Source organism: Borostomias antarcticus, assembly GCF_949987555.1.
Source record: "Borostomias antarcticus genome assembly, chromosome: 8".
Lineage (NCBI taxonomy): Eukaryota > Metazoa > Chordata > Actinopteri > Stomiiformes > Stomiidae > Borostomias > Borostomias antarcticus.
In genome coordinates, this window is record NC_140241.1 from 6058863 (window position 1) to 6081324 (window position 22462).

Consider the following 22462-nt stretch of genomic DNA (forward strand, 5'->3'; position numbering starts at 1 on the left):
ATGCTCTTACTGGTTTCTGTTCCCCTGTGAACACCGGACTACCTTGCCTTTAGATGAATTTCAGATCAGCCTCAATAATCATCTGTACCAGTGGTGGTCTGTGCATTTTTTTCACTACTGTGAAGACTGACAGTGCTTTTGCCGTGGGGCTGCAGCCTCGAATGATCAGTAGCCTACTGTTACATAATGTATTCAGCTTTAGGCTACATGTAGGCTACGCCTAAACACGAATGGAAAATTATTTTCAGTTTCGGTTCTACTCAGTTATTAACTTGATTATTTCGTTGCCTGTTTAATCTATGTTATAATGCCAAAGTGGGATTTATTTTTGGCCCAGACTTGAAATAATTGAGACTATTGTGGGTTCAAACAAGGTAGAGAATGAATGTGAATGTTTGTATGCTCAATTCTTTTCAAAGGGCAAAAAGAGAAGAACTATGTTTTTTCAAAGCATGTTTGTGCAGCCTTGTTTATCTCCCCATATGCTGGATTAGGTACGGATGAGGAGAGGATGCAGTCACTGCTTGGGTTTGCCCCAGATTCCTATAGGTTCCAGTGCACTGGTCCGAGAGCCACTGGCTCCTGTCAGAAACAATTAGCCTCAATGTGTAAATTAGTCTACTTTGTGTGTCATTAGTTAATATTCAGGTCAGGGTTTAAAAAGATTATGGCTGGATAAAAAATTGTATGACCTGATCTGGCTCAGTGATCAAAGTTTGGCAATCTTGTCAAGCCTTTAAAATGGGATATTGTATAATTTGTTATTTCTGTAGACATTGTATCATTTGCAACAACATAATTATGCTTGATAGGTTAACATCACATTCAGCCTCAGACTGACTTATGGAAAATGTGGTTGCACTTTCCATAATATCATATCAAGCATATGAATCCGCTGCTTCATTGTCCCCTACCCAATGACATTTCATCCATTCTATGAGATGTCTGTATATGAGAGACTAGTGCATGTGCCTGTGGTATACCTGTACTGCTTTCTCCCAGTAGCATTGCTAACAGTGGAGCATAGTCCTATTTTCCAGCTCTGTAGCTACTGTAGATAGCTTGGCCTCCACTTTCCCTAAACCTACAACAGGTGACTTCAACATTGATGAATGGGGGGTCCGTGATGGTGTAGTGGTCTAAGGCACCGTGTTTCGGTGCAGCTAGCCACCAGGGGCCGGGGTTCGTGCACTGCTCTCACCAGATCTGAGTATCTCCTCCCCCTAAGCTCTCCCTCCCCTCTCCATGTCCCACCTACCTTCCTCCCCTAGCGAGGTCCTCAACCTTGTTACCTAGACGCTGTCCCCTCCTCTCTCCTTCAGTCTGTTGCGCCGGAGCTGGTTCTCTTCCTGACCCACCTCATCAACACACCTCTGGTATCAGGGTGTTTTCCCTCTGCTTTCAAGACTGCCAGTCACCCTCCTCCTGAAGAAACCATCACTTGACCCCCCCTGACATCAAAAACTACAGACTGTTTTCCCTTCTATCCTTTCTATCAAAAATACTAGAACGTGCCGTCTTTAACCAACTGTCTTCATACTGTACCTCTGCCAGAACAACCTCCTGGGCCCACCAGTCTGGGTTCAAGGGGGGCCACTTGACAGATACGGCCCTCCTTGCAGTCCCAGAGTCTCTCCATACCCTCCATACCGCGAAAGCAAACTCTCTCTCCTCAGTCCTTCAAGATTCAAGATCCCTTTTATTCGTCACATGTAATATACGGTGTACAGTCACAGTGAAATCCAAGATTATGCTACAGATAAAGTCTATAATGCTCAATTTCCAAATTACAAATTTCCAAATTACAAATGTACAAGTTACAAATGTACAATTTACAAAAATTAAAATTATACAAATGAACACAAATTACACAATAAGTACCCGAAGAATAAAATTAAGCTGGGATGGGATAGCTGAAGGTCTGGATGGACCTTTAGCTACATGCTATATATGGGTATGAATGAATGAATAAATAAATAAGCTGGGGGGGAGAGGGGGAGGGCATGGGTGAGTTATGTACATGCTATGGGTGAGTTATGTACATGCTATGGATGAGTTATGTACATGCTATAGCTATAATAAATGAAGTCAATCAGGAGCCGGCTGGCTTGGGGGAAGACGCTCTGCCTGAGCCTGTCCGTGCTTGCCATGTGAATAGAGATGTAAAGGTTTGAAAATTTCACATCACGATAATAGTGACCCAAATTATCATTACACCCCTACATGTGAGTGCGGTATCTCTTCTCTGACCGTAGCAGAGAGAACAGTCCATTTCCTGTGTGGCTGGGATCTTTCAGGATCATGTTGGCCTTGGTCTTGCATCTTCTGGTGTAGATGTCCTCGAGGTTGGGGAGTGCCCCCCCCAAGGTACATTCAGCTGACCGTACCACTCTCTGTAGGGCCTTGTGATCCTGAGAGCTGCTGTTCCCTTACCAGGTGGTGATATTCCCTGTCAGGATGCTCTCGATTGTGGATGAGTAGAAGTTCCATCGAATCTGTTGGGACGCTCTGAATTTGACTCAGTTGTCTGAGGTGGTTCAGTCTATGACGTGCTTTCCTCACCACAGTATGTGTGTTGACCATGTCAGGTCCTTGGTGATCTGGATGCCAAGGTACTTGAAGCTGTCCACTCTCTCTACAGGGGTCTTGTTGATGATTAGAGGGGTGTAGTTCCTCTCCTGCTTCCTCCCAAAGTCCACCACCATCTCCTTTGTATTGCTGACATTCAGATGGAGGTTGTTTTCTTGACACCACTGGGTCAGGAGCCTCACCTCCTCCAGGTAGGCCTTCTCATCATTGTTGTTGATCAGGCCTATCACTGCTGTGTCGTCAGCAAACTTCATGATGGCATTGGAGTCAACAGTTGTGAGTGTACAGGGAGTACTAGTGTCAATATCATTTTATTTAGATAGTGGGGACAACACACAGCCTTGGGCAGCTCCTGTGTTGAGCGTGAGGGGGGATGAGGTGTGGTGTTGCCTACAGTACCTTCGCCACCAGAGGTCTGTCTGACAGGAAGTCCAGGATCCATTTGCAGAGGGCGTTGTTTTGCCCCAGGACCCTGGGTTTAGTGTTGAGTGGGTGGGGTTTTAGTGTTGCAAGCTGAACTGTAGTCAATGAACAGCAGTCTCACATAACCTGACACGTTTCCCTTGCTCTTGTCTAGGTGGGATAGGATGGTGTGAAGGATGTGAGCTGTTGCATCTTCTGTGGATCTGTTGGGTTTGTATGCGAACTGTAGGGTATCTAGTGTGCTGGGCAGTGAGGAGCAGATGTGTTCCTTGACCAGCTTCTCAAAGCACTTCATCACCACCATCTGATCCTCCTGGACCTGTCAGCAGTTTGACATAGTGGACCACCAGATCCTTTTCTCCATCCTTGAGGTAGAAAGGCATCCCAGGCTCAGCACTCCCTGTTTGCATCCTAAATGACGGGGTGCTACTACCAGGTGACATGGAGAGGGTCCATGTCGGAACCACGCAGCCTGACTGTGGGAGTTCAACAAGGATCGGTCCTGGGTCCTCTTCTTTTCTCCCTCTACACTGCATCTCTGGATTCTGTCATCTGCTTGCAGTGTTTTTCTTCCATTGTTATGCTGATGACACCCAGCTGGTCCTGTCATTCCCCCCCTCTGAAACAGAAGTGGAGGCATGCATTGCTACAGTACGTGCCTGGCTGACATCTTGGAGTGGATGGCGGCGACACACTAACTCAAGCTCAACCTGGACAAGACTGAGCTTCTGTTCCTCCCAGGGAAGGGTTGCCCGCACCGTAACCAGTCCGTCACCATTGATGCCAACTCAGACTGTGAAGAATCTGGGTGTGAGTCTGGACAACCAACTGTCATTCTCGGCACATATAGCATCGGTTACACGCTCTTGCAGATTTCTGCTCTACAGCATCAGGAGGATTCTCTCTTTCCTCACATTTTTCTTTGCATACTGAAACTGTTATATGTCTCAGCAAAGGTATAGTTTATTCTACTCAGAGACACCTGTACCATTCAAATCCACAGAGTTTAGATAGGTCAAAGCTTCCTGGCTTGTTCAGTCATTGTTTTACACTAGTGTACACAGTGCCTGTGGAGCCGTTGTCGTGTTTTATCTATCTATCTATCTATCTATCTATCTATCTATCTATCTATCTATCTATCTATCTATCTATCTATCTATCTATCTATCTATCTATCTATCTATCTGTCTATCTATCTATCTGTCTGTCTGTCTGTCTGTCTGTATCTGTCTATGTGTCTCTGTCTATCTAAAACTGACATCCTGGGCCCAAGTCCAAATGAATGGTGGTGAATGGATGGCCGTGTTTGGGCGACTCTGTGGCACCCCCCGTGGGTCGGAGGTGGCGTGGAGCTGTTCGGTGCATTCAGGGCTCTGCCCCCACACCCCAGTCCAAACCCTGTGTCTCTAGCGCCCCCACACGGGGGCATGGCTTCGCTCAAAGTTTTGTTTTGGCTGTGCGCACTCGCACGTGTGGGACTTGTTGGGTTTGGTATGCGTTTGTTAAGTTGAGATCTTTCTGCCAGTCCGAACCGTGTGTCTCTGTGACCTTCCCACACAGAGATATGGCCGTTTCAATCCTGCGCAGCCCTCTGGTGGCTAGGCGGTGAAGTGCATGGTCGACCTTATGTGCCCCTACGTACCTACACACCCCGCCCATTTCTGTCATTATAGTTAGATGTTAGGATTCTCTTGTAGGTTAGAGTATCATTAATTCCAAAAGACATGACACATTTCCACTCCATCATTGCCACAAAGGAACATGCCTCATGGTTGGAGGCCATGTTTTCTGTGCACTTGTTCCCTATTGATTTCAGGTGATCAATAGGGAACAAGTGACAGTCCTGGCCCTAGTCTTGGCCCTAGTTCAAATAGAACGCTATCACAACACTCAGTGCTATTGGACGAACCAAAACTAAATTTGAGACGTGACAGGGATACTGCTGCCATTGGGGCCATTCATCTTCTATGATAAATACAAGGGGTTGCACAACCTCGCAGATTCATTGCACTGCCTTACACCTTTTATGGCTCACATAACGTATTGTTAATGTCAACAATAAACCCAAGAGTTGAGGGAAGCTAGTGTAACATTATTTCTATAGCACAATAGCCTGTTAAAGCCCGGGTGTTTGGCTCTGGAGGGTTGGGGGGTGGACGCTCCAGCCACGAGACACTGGGCTGACTTCAGACCCATGGGAGAGCATGGTGAGGTCATTCACTGTAGGGTGACTGGTTGGATGGGGCAGCGGGGTGGCTAACACAATGGCAGACTGAACGTGGTCAAGGGGTTTGGTCAGGCAGACTCAGGTCAATGGTCAGCGGTACAATAGCAGAACAATGGTGGACTTGGGGTACTGCCAGACTCAGGAGACCACATGCTAGTGGTGCAGTCAGCGGTAGACTTGGCAGCGCGGCCTCTCGACTGGCGGGCGGGGCGTAGCGGGTAGAGGCGGGGCTTGGCAGCACCCCTCTCTCTGATAGGACGAGCTGGTAGAGCTGCGTTCCGGGGCAGCTGCCTGGCTGGAACGGCGACCTGGATCGAGAGCAGATGGGATCCCAGCATGCCTCAGTCACCATGACGACATTGGGGAACACACTCCCCCTCCCACACCTCGCTGCCCCCTCTCTCTTCACAGGGTGCTGTTGTGGTTATTTACCATGTTGTTATTTATTTACCATGTTGTTGTTTTCATAGCATTTCGCATTCATCACAAATACTCACCATTCCCCTCCAATACGTGTCAATATTGCAGGGTCAGATTATTCTCTGCTGACCGATCGGTTTTCCTGAGAAAGGATAGGATGTTCCAGTCATGGCGGTGCGTTTGGCTGCTATAAATAGATGGAGTTCAAAATGGGCCAATTTAGAGTCAAGCCACTCAGCTGTGCAATGCATGGCCAGAAGGCAAATATATGTAAGCATGCTGTCATCCAGTCACTGATTGGTCTCATCTGAGACTCTGAACTCACCTAAATGGCTTTTCCTATGTAGCTGATAAAAATGATGCAACATACCTCAGAAAGCCTATAGGCCTCAGAAAAACCTGAAAGACTGTCTGGCTGAAACTTCTTATTACCGTGGTGATAATCTGATCATATCTCACACCAACTATAATTTATTACAGGAGGAATGCCCAGCACTTGAGTGAATCTGGTTTTAAAAATAAAATTTGAAATAATATTTTACATAACCATGGAAAAACAAACAAGCAGCTCTCAAAGTGTTATCTCAAAGTACAACTCAGTCATTATTGCCTATAAATCACCCAGACCCAATTGTTCACATGGGATTTGCCAAATGAATTAACTCTTTCTCACTGGCCTGTTTATGAGCTCCTGAGCATGAAGTGTGTTTGAGGAGGCTGGCTGTATGGAGGACTGTGCTACTTGAGACGACGGACTATTAAATTCAAAGACAGTGAAAAGATTCCTTTGTTCGACATTGATTTGGCTTCTCTCGACCAGGCACAAAGGATGGCACAGAAAGCTCTATCCAAGAGATGAGGTCGTCACACAAAATTAAACAGGTTGCCAGATCTTGGTGTCGGTATGTACACTGAGGGAGACAACTGTATGTGTCTGAACATGCAGACAGTTCTAGACAAAGTCTAGTGGATTTCGGTGAGATCTATGATACAGATGTCTCTGGATACAAGTTGAAACCAGATTGCGACTTCAATCAGGCTGGTAAGATATCGAAAGTATCCATTTGATCCTATCAGTGCTGAATTCGTTGGACAGAGAATTTGCCAGAATCACTACTCTACACCTGGACTGACCCTAGAAGAATGATTCGTCTTTTATTTCATTATTTGGATGCTCAGCGGACACGTTCTCTATCTCAAGTAGTCTTGATTTTAAGGTTATCTCACTTCAGTACACTTATAGTAAGTAAAGGGGCTGTCGCAGTTAATTCCTCAACCCTAAATCTCCCTCCATGGTGGCTGAAGTGGCCAGAGTCCTACATGACGTATGCCACTCAAACCCCCCGTATCAACAGTGTTACTCTGCGATGTCACCGTGTGTGTGTACTTGTGTGTAAAGAGATGGGTCAGAGCCAGACAGGGCAGATGCTCGCACAGAGGACAATGGCCAGTGTCCACCGCTCTGAATGCCATGATTGATAGAGACTAATACATTGCTTGTTTTTAGTAAGAACTGACCAGCAAAATATAATAATCCTTACTGAGGGTCAATCCTCTGACTTTCGTGGCCTTTTAGTTGTGGATAGCACTTACATTGTTTAACATTGTGGTTGTTGGACACTCTCCTCTAAACAAAAACCTTTGCTTTGCTGGATGTCAGACATTTCGTAGCTACTGAAGGACTTGGGGTGCGTTGAATGAAAGCAGCAGTGAGGAGCTATGTAACAATAAGAGAGGCATGCTATAATTGAAAGTGCTACCAGCTGGAGTGGAGGTTTAGCTCATGGGATGTAACTCGCTTGGACCTTGTTCTGCTCTCTGGTAATCTACGTTCGAGACTTTGTACGGGTGTTCTTTGCCATGGCAACACAGGTGGTTTGAGGATGCTGAGTTGTGGTTGGCTATGGGAGCAGCTGGAAGGTGAGCACAGAGCCGTTATTGGCTGCCTGGTCTTTCTGTACGCGCACAGCACACACACGTCCTGAAACAAGAATCCTTGTACTCGACTGACTCAAACTACCTTGAAAGGAAGAGAGAATCATTGTTCAAAAACAAACCCTTAACAGGACTGAAAGAGAAGACCTAACGTTGAACTATTTGAATCACAGAAATTAGGAGTAGCCAAACTGTTTGTTTTGAAATAAGTTGTGTTTGTGATTGATTGATTACTGTATTGATCCTCCTCCGAGGAAATTAAAGATCAAGATCAAGATGATTGTGAAGATTAAGTGGTTGCTCTTGGTTCTGTTCACAACGTTGTAGAGGATGTCATTTTAAGTGAAGTGTATTTCTGCACCCTTTCATTAAGTTTACGACTTTAGATTTGATCCAAGCAGATAAAATGCCATCATTGAATGAGTCATAAATATCATCAAAGTAGCTTGATTTATTAGGTGAAATTGGGAGCACCGGAAAGACTGGTTACAAGCTTTGCAGAACCACTTTGATTTTCAGACGCACCCACAAACACACTCACTCACTGTGCACATGCATTTTTTTCCCCATAGCACAAAGCGACGAAAAGAATTCCCTATTCCAAGCAGCGTAGAGGGGGAAAGCAACTCCTGCACCAGCATGGCGGCTGACCCCAAGTAAGTGATCTAGCGATCGAAATATTTTTTACAGCTTGTTATGCTTGACTTTTTTTTTTATTCCAACCCCTATGTAAACAAGCCTAGGCCCAACAAGTAAAGTCAACTGTGTGCGTGTGTGTGTGTGTGTGGGGGGGTGGGGGGGGTATGAGAGACTGTCCCTGGCACTTCAATGCTGTGCTCTTGAATTCCACAGAGATCTTTTAATAACTCCACCTCTATGCCAGAACACTTAGGACATCTGCCCGTTCAGCGTCTAGTTAGCCTATGCACACGAACGCACCACAGAACTGTCCAAGCGTGCCTCTTAGCACAGAACTAACTTAAAGAGAGGAACCAGAGCCCGACAGTAATCTGGGTCCAGCCCTGCGGTCAGAAACACTGCTTTCTTTCAGGAGCAGAAGAGGACACAGGTTATCCTGAAGCAGAACCACTGCATTATTTATAAGGGATTCCCAATCCCCCTGTATGTTTGAGTAGACTCCCCCTTTGGGCACAGTAAAAAAATAAAATACACAGAGCTCTCTCCCTCTTTTTCTCTCCCTTTATCCTTCTCTCTGTTTTGTTTTTATTCTCTCCTTTGAAGTCCCCACAATGCTTATTTTTCCACGGGACAAGGCTTTTTTTCCATTTGAGTATTGAGTTCCTCCTCCATTTTCACAATGTGTTGAGCCTCATTGTATCGAGCTATCATGTCATGCTTCCCATGACATCAGTCCTATTGAGGTCTGAAATACCGAACTTGTATGTCAGTATGAAATTTCACATAAACAGGAAACCCGTCCTGGCTGGCTGAGCTAATGTGGTGTTTCCCTCCGCCAGAGACAACATGGCGGAGTTTAAGGTCCAGACAGCCAAGCATCCCATCATGACCTCGGCTGCCCTCGGGCCGCCCGGCGAACAGTCCAAGGACCGGGCGTCCAAGAGGCTCTCCTCCGAGTCCAACGGGACCAGCGAGGGAGGGGCGGGGTCGTCCACGCCCGTGGAGCTGACGGCGCTGGAGGAGTCGTTTCGGCGCTTCGCCATCCACGGCGACACGCGCGCCACGGGCAAGGAGCTGCACGGCAAGAACTGGTCCAAGCTGTGCAAGGATTGCAGCGTCATCGACGGCAAGAACGTCACCCTCACGGACGTGGACATCGTCTTCAGCAAAGTCAAGTAGGAGAGCTGGCTCGTACAATACAGACTTACTGGGGACAGGGCTGAGGGTTGTCTCTCACTCGTTAACAGTTCAGTCATAATATAAAAGAAGCTTTAATTAGGTAGTTGTTTATTGAGCGATAGATCGACTTACTGATGAGTGTTATGCATAGAATACCACATGTGATGCTTTCCCCTACACTAGATGCAGATGGGAACTGTCTAGCTCTCCTCATTGTTAGTCCGGAACATTCTGCCTCCTGTCCTGTGGGAGGTGGTTGTCCCCCTGGAGCATCACACACAGCCAGGGGCCGGGATGACTCATCCTGTTTCTCCCAACGACTGAAGTAGTTGCCCCCCCCCCCCCCTCTGCTCTGCATAACATCATGGAAGTTGAACCATATTCTGTGGCCTCAAAGGTTTTTCACTGACAGCAAACGTTTTGCGGCGCCGCTCCGTGTTGAAAGTGGACATTCCTCCCGTGATCCTTGTCAGGTTCTGTTTCCCAGTGAATCATGGGAATTATGGTTTCGTTTTGGTACACGGGCGTTTCGGGCCCCTCGCTTATGAACGAAGCTGCCGTAGGGTGATTTGTTTCACACTGGCTGAGCCCTGAGAATAAAGATTATTCTGCTAGACAGCGTCAGAATTGAGGAGAGAGACGGCCACTCACAACCCTCCTTTGACGGGGGGGGGGGGGGGGGCTCGCTTTGATTTAGTGGATTCTCCTTCTTTTCCATCCCCACTTCTACTTCTCCTCCCCCACAGTGAGCACAGTCTGTCCGGCCCGGCCCGAACCTGGCCCGCGGTCCCGGATTAAACCCGGGGTTCCAGCCTCCGCCGATCAGAGCGCGTTTCGAGCTCGTCGCCCGAGCTGCGCGTTGTCTGTGGTGTTGTTCAGCAGAGCGGTGCGGCGGAATCCTAGCAGAGCGTGAGCCGTGTGAACACGACGCTCCGGAGCCCGGCCGAGGAAGAGTGGGGGAGGGGACGTGTTCGGAGCTGTTTCTGACTCCGGGCGTGAGTGAGGGAGGGAGCGAGGGAGGGAAGGGAGGGCTGCCTGCCGTGCCGGAGATGCAGATCTAGTCTTTATTTGAATCAGAGCCGGGGCTCCTTCGCTAGCACATACAGAATTCAACAGCTTTATGAGCGCTGTCGGATGGCAGTGTGGCTCAGTAAATCCTGCTTTTATTCAGGGCTGTAATGTCTAGAGTCTCTCTGACACTCTTTATTTGCTGGGAGGAGAAAGACATAACATAACTTGAGCCGTGGGATTCAATCACTGGCATCCTTTATGGTGATAGCATATCATGCCAGGGGCTAATTTTTCTCTCTTTAACACTCTCATCTCATCTTCAGTAAGCTGAGTGAGACTTCCCTCAGTGGAACACCAGTATGAGAACAAAGTACCAGGCACCTCCATTTTCCTGTTTTTGAACTAAAACCCCCTCACCAGTCTGCTAACCACTTTCCCTGTGATTTGTCACAACAACCACCCACCTCTGGTATGTTTATTTAACATGGCTGATCCCTTCACACGTTCCTGAAAGGGTGACCGAATGGGGTGGACTGCCAGAAGAGAAGGGGTCGTCGTCTTCAGACAGAACGGTGCCAGCTGGAAGTCCAATTTCCCATCTGACACTAGACAGCATGGAACAGGCGCGGAGGAATGGCGCTCAAGTGCTCAACACTGACGGACGGCCCAAACAGAGCCGCCGGTCACCGAAGGAGTCAAATGAATAATAAACCCAAACAGCCCTGTTTGCTGTAGCTTGTTGCTATGACGGCAGGTTCCCCCAGGACATTGCTGACTTTATAGACTGTTGTTTAGGTGATTTATCACCACAGCAATGACTGTTTGTGTTTGTGTTACTATGGACCCTCCACATGAAAGTCGAGGCGGGTCACACGCTGATTCACCCACAGGAAGGGGGAGGGGGGGTTGAAATGAACACCTGACTGAAACAGAGTTGATAGTGTGCTGAGCAGGGACTACAGTACCAGATCAAAAAATATGTTATAAGACATACCCTGCTACACAGAAACAGTACAGCGTCCAGAATATGGTGCAGTAGTAACACTACTGTAATTGTGAGTCACTTGCTACTCTCCATCTGCCTTGTAATGCCACTTTTATAGCATTTGATACTATCAGTCTAAGGACCCACAAAAAATTAACTGTGACCTAGACTGTATGAGTTATTTCTGTTAGTCTGATGCAGAGCACACCATCACAGCCCGGTGCTCAGATATATGACCTGTTCATGTTCTCTCAGATGGCTGTGTGTTCTGTGCTCCACTTGCCCTTTGAAACTCTCGAACCAAGATGGCGAGCCATAAATGAGAGTCGTTAACAAAGTACAACAATGTAGCAAATTATGTTTATTGTGTTGCTGCTGATTTTATATAGACATTAATGGAATAGTGATTTATTTTCCTAATTTCAGGAAGAAAGCCTCTCGTACCATCACATTTGACGAGTTCAAGGTAGCACTCGGCGAGCTGGCCAGGAAGAAACACAAGGAGAAGACGGGGGAGGAGGCAGAGGGGGAGGTGTTCAAGTTGATTGAGGGGAAATCACCTATCATTAAAGGAGTTACGGTACGGTCTAATTCAAATATGACATGATATTCAAAACACAATAAACACACAATGATAGTAATATGAAATACAAAGCAGTGTACAGTATCAGTTTGTCTAACCTACAAGGCAGAACAAGCTCATGGTTTCATGGTTTCCCCCCCCCCCACAGAGAGCCGTGGCCTCTCCCACAGTGTCCCGCCTCACCGACACCACCAAGTTCACAGGGTCACACAAGGCGCGCTTCGACCAGACGGGCCGTGGGCGGGGCAAAGCAGGCCGCGTGGAGGTAGTGGACACATCCGGGTACGTCTCAGGATACAAACACGCAGGGTCATATGAGAAGAAGGTCACCAAACCCCCCCAAGCCAAACCAATGTGAGGATGGAAATCCTCCAATTACTACGATCGTTTTCTATGAAACTCAGTGAAAGCACAAAAAGGATAGGTTTGAATTATTTTCCACCCATATGTTTGCGTGTGTGTGAGATCTTTTTACGTTTCTATCTTCATGAAGTGTGAGAACTGGAAAACTGTTTACTTTCTAATTTTACAAAGACATCACCAGCTGGTACATTCCTAACAGATAGCAAGTTACTGCCAAACATTGAATTGAGTAAACGAGAGCAACTGCTATACTATGAAGTGTGAAGCCTCATTATTATGATAGGGCCTTCCAATATGGAACGGGCACTATAACATGCCAAGAAAAACAAGCCAAGAGGAGAGAAATAAGTCAACAACATTGCACTTTGCCTAACTTCTTTTTTTACCATGTTTAGTAGAAGAAATGCATTCTGTATTTGAAACCTTTAGCTGACTTCAATGTTTATTGGTGCAAGCTAGTGAAGTGGGTGTACTGTCTCCTAGTTTGTTTCTAGAGGTTAAAGTTCCACTGATTGTCACACACCTGAGTGTGAAATTTGTTCTCGGCATTTGACCCATCCCCTGGGAGAGCGGTGAGCAGCAGCGGTGCCGCGCTCGGGAATCATTTGGTGATTTAGAGACCAAGATTCATGATAATACTATCCTTAACTCCAAAGCACTGCCTCCCCTCTGGTCAATGAAGTCTGTTTGAGTCTTAATCTGTCGTGCTTGTTTGGTGTCGTGGTTCCATAATAGTTTACACATTATTGAATACATAGTTTGCCTTCAGTTGTTCTTAAAAGTGAAACAATGGATAGCATATCTTGACGTTTTGCATCTACCTGTCTTTAGATGATGATATTGTTTGGTGCATTCTATAGAAGTTGTTACAGTACGTCTGTCTTAACTTCCCTTTCTTGTGAATCTTGCTTTTATTAATGTCAAGTAACGTTATTAGTCCTGCACTCAAGTGTTTTTTTCAACATAAAAGATAGGCTACTGTTCAGAATTTGATCTGTGCTTATAATTCATATCTCTTGGTCACATGATCTGCTTTGATCTGACATTATGTAATATTGTATAAATTGCTGAAATTATATGGAATTGTTCAAATTTATGCACATACCATTTTGATAACATTCAACCGTTCAACAACACAATGTTGGTGCCCCAATATGAGCTGGGTTGTTTAAGATTGTATTTTTAATATTTTACTGATATTGTTATGCCGTCAGATTGACATAGTTCTAATATATTGGTGGTGAGATTGTGTATACTGTATTGCTAAATCTATAGCCGCATGGCTTAATACAAGACACTGGCTGCATTTTTGTTGTATATTGCTGTACCTTGTGCATGAATGCGTATGATTGGGAAGCAACTAAAACCTAGTAAATGTGTTCAGGTAAAGACTTGCTCTGCTTCTGTTTTGATGTAGACTAGACAGACCATTGCCTTTGAAACAGAACATCTTTACTTTTATTAAAGGATCATGTCCTTTATTTATGGATTCATAAAGACAAGTATACTGTAGCAAAGGGACATTGGTGGACAAGGAGTTGGGTTTGAACAAACACACTGAACCAAAACATTCAACAGTAGTATTAATCCCAAATCAAACAAAATCAGTCCCTGATTAGATTTAGTTGAAATTGATGCATATCCATCTTTAACAATGTTTACAGTAGCCTATGAATAAATACGATTGAAATGCAATACGCACCAAACTGGTACAGAATGACTAGTGACTACATTACAGTATTGTTTGTGAGCTATCCTTCGATGCTATTTTATATTAAGAGGTTTTAGGGTACCTTTTAGTTGTAACACTGTGAGACTGTCTTAAGGCACAAATTCAACTGAGCACACAAACAGGGTAATATTTTACTCTAAATTATTTCTATGGATATACTGTATGGGGAATAAGGGAAGAGTTGAAGAGGTATACTTTTGTAGATCTATTTTTCAAACATAGTACTGTTCCAGTCATACGTCACGCTACCTGCAGCATCAGCAGATGAAGACAAAACCAACCAACTGCATCGGTCGCTTTAGTACGAGTTGTCTTGTGTGCTTCCTGCCAAATACAGTGCACCTTTTGTCTGGAGGAACAATACTGTCCTATTTTTCAAAAATAATCTTTTAATGTACTGTGGTGCCCTAGTGCATGCAATGTTTATCTTCCTGTTCTTTAGACCGAAAGTGTCCATGATTTGTAGCATTATTGAAAATAAAAACTCATCCATGCGAAACTCAAGAAGTCTGTTTCTCATTTCCTGTAGGTTTATTGAAGGGATCAGCTCTATGTTATTACATACTCGCATTCTCATAGCTTGATATACACTACCTTAACCTACATGCAAAATCCCTGTTGCAGTGATCCAATCCATTCAGTTTCCTTAAGTGAAAGTATGTGAGCGTGAACACATCTGTGTGAATGTACTGTATGTGTGTGTGTGTGTGTGTGAGTGCACGCATCTCAGACCCAGAGGCATAGAGGTAGAAACAAGGCCAGAGTGCAACTGCAATCTAGACGCATCCTTCCCAGATGGAGACAGGACTGACCTCAAAACGAGACTAGAACGTTGGGGAGGAGAGGCGCCGTCTTGACGCGGGTCCAGGAAAACCACACCGGCCTCAACTCATTCAAATGTCATTGGACAAGAAACATCGCATTTCCTAACTAGCCTTCTCGACCCATGATCAGCATTCCTGAAATTATTCACTTTACGACCCATTCCTATTTACATCATCCAAACATCCGCACTGAGCAGAAGCAGCTTTAATATAATAAATACTTCATTCATCAACATGCCTAGAACTAAATAAATATGAAATAAATATGGAAAAATGAGCAGGGCAAATGACTTCGGGAGACAATACAGTGTGATGACATGGGAACAGACTTAGTCCTAATAATCAGGTTGCTTTGTAACATGCACCCGACTTCCTCCAGATAACAGTCAGTAGTTGCTAGAAACGGCATGTATGCATAGCCTGGCGTGACCGGTGTGTTGACGGTGTGGGGGACGTGGGCCTGGGGCTAGAGGTGCTGGTCCAGAGGTTCAGCTGCTGTCTCCCTCTGCTCGTTGGCCACTTCCTGGTCCCTCCAGTTCACCCAGCAGACGCTCGTTAGTGGCCACCAGTGACCTGCAGCAGCAGCCATACACACACACACACACACACACACACACACACACACACACACACACACACACACACACACACACACACACACACAGACACACACAGACACACACAGACACAGACAGACACAGACAGACAGACAAACAGACAGACAGACTTCTAAGTGTAACTCTGTAAGCTGTGATTAACTGATTAACCTATTGACTGAATCTTTAGCACTGTTCCTCGTCTGCTCATCAAATCTCTTTCAGTCCGTGGTAAAGGTTACAGTACGGTGCGGTTAAGAGGCACAGAGACGCTCTGTTAAGTGGGCCTTCCCGTGGGGCCGCCCCGCTACCTGTGGCTCTCCTGCAGCATGCCGGCCAGCTCCCTGACCCTCTGACCGTCCTGGACCTTCTCCCTCAGCGCCGCGACCTCCCTCTTCAGATCGTCCACCACCGCCTGCATGTCTGAAGGGGACACGGACCGCGGGACAGAAAACATCAGACAGCTTCATACACTTCCAACAGATCGGTCAGTCGTTGACTGTAATAGTTTTGTTTTCTCGCGTACGGATCCACTCACCCTTCATCTCGGGGTTTGGTGAGCTTTTCATCATGGAGTTTAGATACTGTTGTTCTAACTTGATCAGCTGCTTCTGCAGGGAGACGTTCTCCTCCAGAACTGTCCTCAGCTGCTCATTCAGGTTGTTCTGTCGCCAATTAAAAATAGAATTTCAAAAAAGGAATCATCAATTAAGGACTACAGATGGAATGTAACTTTTAGCTAAATCTGGTGCGCCCATCTTTTTGTTTCATGTAAACATTTAATGTACGTGCACATTGTCCTATTAAATAAACTTAAACTAAATCAACAATAACAAAGTATATACATATACAGTAGATGGTAATATTGACCACTCACAGCATTCCCGTGTGCCTCCTCCAGCCGAGCAGAAAGACCCTGGACCTCCTGCTTGTGCTCTTGGTCTTGTACTTCTGCCTGCTGCTTCAGCTCCTCGACCTCCTCTCTCAGAGTCCTGACCTCAGCCTCTCGACTGGAGATGTCCTGCTCCATCATGGAGAGGATCTGGACAGCCTGAGCTGGAGATACAGAAGAAGAGAGAACAGTAGGTGCGTTTACATGACAAATATTTTTCAATCTGGTTGATTTCAATCTGGTTGAAGATTTCAGCTTGAGCGTATACATGGGATACACAGTAAACTGGTTGGGTGTTTACATGCGCCAACGAAACAAATGTTTCGAACGCGCACGCAGCCGTGAGTGATTGCGTTACGATGGTTACAAACAGCTGATTACGGAACTGTCGAGCGTGCCTTGATTAGTCAAGTCTTGAACATGCGCAAAATGAACGCAGAACGCAGCATCAATCCGTTTTAAGGTATACATGACGGACCAAACGGTTTCGAAAAGGTTTAAACTACCTCCTTGAAAGCGATTGGAATTTCAATCGGGTTGGGGCATTTCAGTCGGATTGAGGTGTTTATATGACATATTTTCAATCGGTTTGGTCTTCCAAACCTATTTGAAACAGATTCAAACTGTCCATGTAAACGCACCTACTGTCAGAATTCAACCTGCTCGGACCTTCTGATACCAAAGGTCAAACCCTTTGTGTGTGTGTGTGTCTGTGCTTCAGACTCACAGAGGAAGTTGTTGTTATGTCGGAGTGACTTCTCCCCTGACCAGTGCTTGTCCACCAGGCTGAGCAGTATCTCCAGGCGTTGTCTGTAGCTTCCCTGTCAGACAGATATGCACATACAGAAGAAACATGACCAAGACATTGTGAATCTTGCTACAATTTAAGAATAGAATTCCGTCCCATACATAGTGCGAGTGACCGAATGAACAGGATTTGAATGCATGGCAGTACAGGCAAACGTGATTGGTCCTTGGAGTGGTATTTTAAACGTCCCCCACCCTTTGCTGCTGAGCTTTTTTTGGTGGCTGAGTGGAGCCCTCTGCTGGCTGCTCGGTGCGTTGGTAGGAGAGTCTGGGAGGATGCAGGATGGGGTTGGAGGGATCAGAGGGATTCACCCCAGGACTTCTTGGACTGGGAGGCCGGATCTTCATTGATGAGGAACTAGACTGGTCTCCTGGATCTTTAAAATATTTTTTTTGAAGTTAACAGCAGACAAATGTATTGTGCAACATGAGTAAACACTCTGGAATTCATGTTAATGATTCCCTCTGATACAGGAAGTGGTCTCACCAGGGTGGGGAGTGAAGTAGCCCTTGGCTGGGAATCTCAGGTGCTTGGGGAGTTTATGCTGCTTCTCTCTTCGAGAGCCAATTCTATGTTTCTCCACATGAGGGTCGAAGGTCACCCTGGGTCCCTCAGTCACTTTCTCAGAGGAAGAGCTTTTTGTCTGAGGTAACCCTTTCATCCGAGGGTCATTGGACTGGACACGGTGAGCTGGACAATCAGAGGACAACATTATAACACAACAGAAGAGAAGAAATGCATGCTCTTCTTGTGCATTTGCTTTAAGGATTAGAGAACATCAAAGCAAATATGTCTCCCTCTGGTGGACTTATCCTGCATCAACATTGAGACACATTATGCTGTCAAGCTAAACCATGCACACTAGAGGGATTATAGCATATGGCATAAATAACATGCACACACTCACCATCTTTAGTTTGGGGATACCTGAGGATGGACTTAGACGGTTCCTAAAGAGCAAAATAGGCAGCTCAGTGGTTAGAGCTTATGACCTCTGACCCAAAGACTGGGCCAGGTCACTTGACAATCACTGTTGAGCCCTCAGATCAAAAATATTCTAAGCATCTGCTAAAGGATGAAAATAGTAAAACAAAATAAGAAAAACTCACATTATGACGATGTATTTGCATCTTTAATCAATCGTCTCAGTTACATTAAAAAGCAAAGCATCACCTGATTTTGAGAGGACACCCTCTCCGAATGGTATTCACTTTTCAAATCTGCTTCTGTAGTACGGGTGAAAGCAAACAACACAACTTCTATTTGGAAGTTCCTGAAAGAGTTATGGTTGGTGAGGGTTATGGTAAATGGACTGCACTTATATAGTGCTTTTATCCAAAGAGCTTTACAATGAAGGTCTCTCATTCACCCATTCACTCTCTCACAAACACACACACACCAATGGCAGAAGCTACCATGCAAGCTTGCTCATTGGGAGCAATTTGGGGTTGTGTCTTGCCCAAGGACACTTCGACATGTTGTCAGAAGGAGACGGGATTGGAACCGCCGACCCTACGATCATTGGGAGACCCGCTCTACCTCCTGAGCTATACTGTTCATCCACCTCAGATAGATACAATACAGATAGTAGCACCTTGACCTGTGAACACACCTTGTAAGTGATACAGCTGTGACACCAGCTCCTTGTGGAAGGAGCCAGTGAAAGACTGAGGTGCACTTTGGCCCCAGTTTCTCTTGGCCACAAGGTTCAACACAACATCATCAGTGTCATCCAGGAAAGAGAGCCTCTTGGTCATCCGATGAACGGAGGCCATCCTCAGCCCACTGCTTCTACCAGACATAAACAACATGTATATCACAGATAAAACTGCTGCAACAATCGGTCAGTGTGGGAAATACTGGTCAACTTCACCCCATGGTGTGCTGCTAGGCTATTAGTACGATACCTCTGGTCACTGTGCTCTGTGGGGTCTGTCAGTGAGGGGTTCATCTGCTGTACAAGAGCAGAGTCTGAGGAGAAATGCATGATGGCTGCCTTCCTCTCACTGTCACGGACCGGACAGTCATCTGGAACCACACAGAGAGAAAATAGATTAAAAAATTTAGAAATTTTGAATCAACCTGATCAATGGACCAAACACCAAACGGACAAGAGGCGGTCCTACCAAGCCTGCGCAGGTTGGAGAGCGCATGGACCAGGTATAGGCGGTAATGTGGGTCTCTCTTAGCCAGAGGGTTGAGTCTCAGGTCCAGGTCTCTCAATGCGGTCAGCCTACAGAGCACCTTGACCTCGTGTATAGAAGGTATGCTGTTGTAGTACAGATTCAGCCTCTCCAGCATCGTCAAGTGTTGAACACCCTTAGAAGAAAAGGAATAATATGTACACGTTCATTCGTTTGATAAACATACAAGTCTGTCAGGGATATTGCCATCTCTTTTTAACTTACATCGACAGAGACCAGAGCATTGCAGGAGAGGTCCAGTGTCTTTAGACGGACAAAGTTTTTCAGTGAGATTCCAAGATGTCTGATTTTCTCCTTGTATGTCCCTGGAAGACTCAGAGATCTGACATCCGCTGCAAACATAAAAGATAGATGTAACATGTCTTCATCCTGTCGACACATAGAGCCTGTCTGTGTCTAGCTAGCTTGTTGGGTAGTACCAACAACGTTGATTGGCTTGGCAGAAGAGCCGAGCCAACGACAAGCTAGCTAGTTAGCCTAGCTTGCGTCACTCTTTCGGTAGTTTCTGGCAAACATTGCAGTACAAAAATGAGTGTTAACCTTGGCTGTAAAGTTACATCCTAAAAAAAACATTGAGTCGTTAACAACATTACCAAGACAGTGGTGTTTTAGATGCAACTTCTCCCGTATCCATTGCTCTGTTATTGTTGTCAAGCATTCAGCCGCCATACTTTTCGAAGTTCCCTGGCAAAAGTAGGAGCACGCGCGTTGACGTCACCCACATCCGGATTTTTGCATCACGTGTCAAAACAAACGCGTGCGCTAAAGTAGCTCAACTCTTCCCAGGCTCAGTACCGCTCACTAGGTGAGTTTCAATTCACGTTTTACCATGGCCTTGATCTTAAAAACTATATTTAGAATTGACTTCCCTTGAACTCAGAAGTGTTGAGAAGAGAGAGAGCGATGAATTAAGTGAATTTGTGCCCTGTCGCCTGCCTTGCAGGTTCTCAAGTTCAATGGCAGCTTGTCTAACAGAGTGGATCACAGCATGTTCCAATATCACTCTGTCGGTCTCTGCCCTGTATTCAGCCCATCAACTATTCAAGGTAGATTGGCACACATCCATACCTTGTATATGGACATATTTAATAGTTCAATATCTTGAGCATAATCCCAGAACCCATGTCATGTTTTTCCCCTCCTTAACACCGATCTACTCTCTCTTCTTCTCCAGGACCACAGAGCTCCATCAGTAGGTTTGTTCCTGCTCGGGCTCTCTGCGGGCCTCAGCGCCCTGCCTCTCTCCAGCCCAGACCTCATCTCTATTCAGCGGGAGCTGGAGTGGGCCGGCGAGGTTCTGGCTCTGCCCCTGGTCTCCTTTGGCTTCCTGTGGCTCAGCGAAGATCGCAATACGGCCCATATAATCCTGATTGGCTCGGCTCTCCTTCCAGGGCTCTGTGATTGGCTGTCTCAGGATGGACTGACGGTGATGACCCGCTGTTTGGCCCTGTCTTCTCTGTCCTGTTCCCTGACTGTGTGCCTGTTTGCTGGGAATGGTGCAGGGGCCCTGGGCAGTGTGGCCCTCAGCCTGCCCTGTATCGTGGCCCCCAGGGTTGGGCTCCAGTCCCTCTCTCCACACGACACAGAGGGACTGCTCAAGTGGCTGTTGAAAGGCTCCATGACACTGGGGTGTTTGGCCTCTAAACAGGCCCTGAACGTGTACCTGGAGGAAATTAAGGGATGGGACTGATGTTTCACTGTGCAGACCAGCTGGTACTTGGTAAAATGATCATCATCTTGAAATCATTGTCTGTACACGTAGACTTCTAGGTCGTCCTCAGACAAGCCCTCCATCGGCGTGTCCAGTCATCCCAATCCTCCATACATCTGGCTAGCTCGTCAGTACTTTCCGCCCCTGCATTTTTCTTAAGTACGTCCACGTACGTTAGTGTGGGATACCCTTGTGATCGATGCCTGTGTGTCGACTCCCACAGCACCAGTTTGCTGGCTGGAAGCTCCTGGTGTCTCTGGCAGTGACCAGCCAGCCTCATTCTCCTGGCTGCTATTTTATCACTCACCCTTGTGCACTACAGATGCTTGTTAGACTGGCAGAGCAGAATAAGTGGATTGCCTATTTATTTTGTCCTAGCGGGCTCTAAAACTTTTAACCCATTACAAGAGGGATTAGATCAGAAGTTCCATACCATGATGTCATCTCCCAACGGGAGGTCGTATGTCCCAAGGGATGTGGTGACCGGCTTGTATGGAGACTGTCGGAATCCAAGGCTCAGGGAACGAAGCTGCTTATTATTGATGGAGCCTCACCATACACAATCCTACGGTACGCAAGTTAATAAGCACTGTTGTTAATCTGTGACTAAATTAAACTAAAGCGAGATATGCTTTGATACTGGCATGTTTAAATGTAATGGTTATTTTCTCCGATTTATTGTTAATTCATTTCCACCTTGCACTATAAAAATATTATGAATTGATCATAAAGTGATTTTTATGCTTACTCGGAGAAACCAACGGTAGCCCCATATACTGTAGATGATTGAAGTGCCTTATATATAGATGCAGATAGACTCTCTTTCTCTGTAAGTGAGCCTGGCAGATGCCAGTGTAATTTCCTAGAGAGGTACAGTAGCTGTACACAACACAGCCTGTACTCAAGATTAAGATCATTTACAATCAGGGCACGTCTGTGGGCCAATAGCTAGATAGTGTGTGAACATGCACAGGGTACCAAAGCAGCCAGTCACATTCCAGATCCCAGATACTACTCATTTTTGCTGCCTCAGCAGTTACAGTACCAGCTAACCATCTGCAATGGCCCGGCCAGATACAGTTCACTCTGGGTCTGTCTGGATAGTTTGCACGGATTTGGAAGGGCTTATGAATTCACCTTTTGTGTTAAGGCTATGTATTTTGATTAACATTAATGTCATTAAAGAACTATGTTTAATTCTGCTTCTTTGATGCATCTTTATCCACCCTTCTCCTTTAAGCGTGGGCCGATCGGTCATTTGGATAGACGCTGAGCGGGCACTGCAGAACTACAGTGCTCTGAATCCCTCGACTCAAAGTCAGCACTACAGGCTCCAAGGTT

The 22462-nt window shown here is 46.0% G+C and overlaps 3 protein-coding genes across 3 annotated transcripts; 2 read left to right on the forward strand and 1 right to left on the reverse strand.

Annotated features, from left to right (window-relative positions):
- Positions 1-8215: 8215 nt before the first annotated feature.
- On the forward strand, positions 8216-12349 carry tppp (tubulin polymerization promoting protein; the record flags this gene model as incomplete). The annotated part of the gene is made up of 4 exons (XM_084441869.1): positions 8216-8250; positions 9073-9408; positions 11835-11988; positions 12140-12349. Exons 1-4 carry the CDS (start codon positions 8234-8236, stop codon positions 12347-12349), a joined length of 717 nt encoding a protein of 238 aa, XP_084297995.1. The 5' UTR covers positions 8216-8233.
- Positions 12350-15398: 3049 nt separating this feature from the next.
- On the reverse strand, positions 15399-20082 carry cep72 (centrosomal protein 72; the record flags this gene model as incomplete). The annotated part of the gene is made up of 14 exons (XM_084442073.1): positions 20004-20082; positions 19615-19742; positions 19333-19525; positions 19114-19234; positions 18819-18997; positions 18380-18432; positions 18114-18156; positions 17693-17896; positions 17401-17582; positions 17126-17219; positions 16384-16562; positions 16045-16171; positions 15818-15929; positions 15399-15483 (listed from the first exon to the last, which is right to left on the reverse strand). The coding sequence occupies exons 1-14, from the start codon at positions 20077-20079 to the stop codon at positions 15399-15401; spliced, it is 1776 nt and encodes a 591-aa protein (XP_084298199.1). The 5' UTR covers positions 20080-20082.
- A 284-nt stretch (positions 20083-20366) lies between these two features.
- Positions 20367-21100, forward strand: LOC311312201 (transmembrane protein 276-like; the record flags this gene model as incomplete). The annotated part of the gene is made up of 2 exons (XM_084442074.1): positions 20367-20456; positions 20585-21100. 2 exons carry the CDS (start codon positions 20367-20369, stop codon positions 21098-21100), a joined length of 606 nt encoding a protein of 201 aa, XP_084298200.1.
- Positions 21101-22462: the final 1362 nt, after the last annotated feature.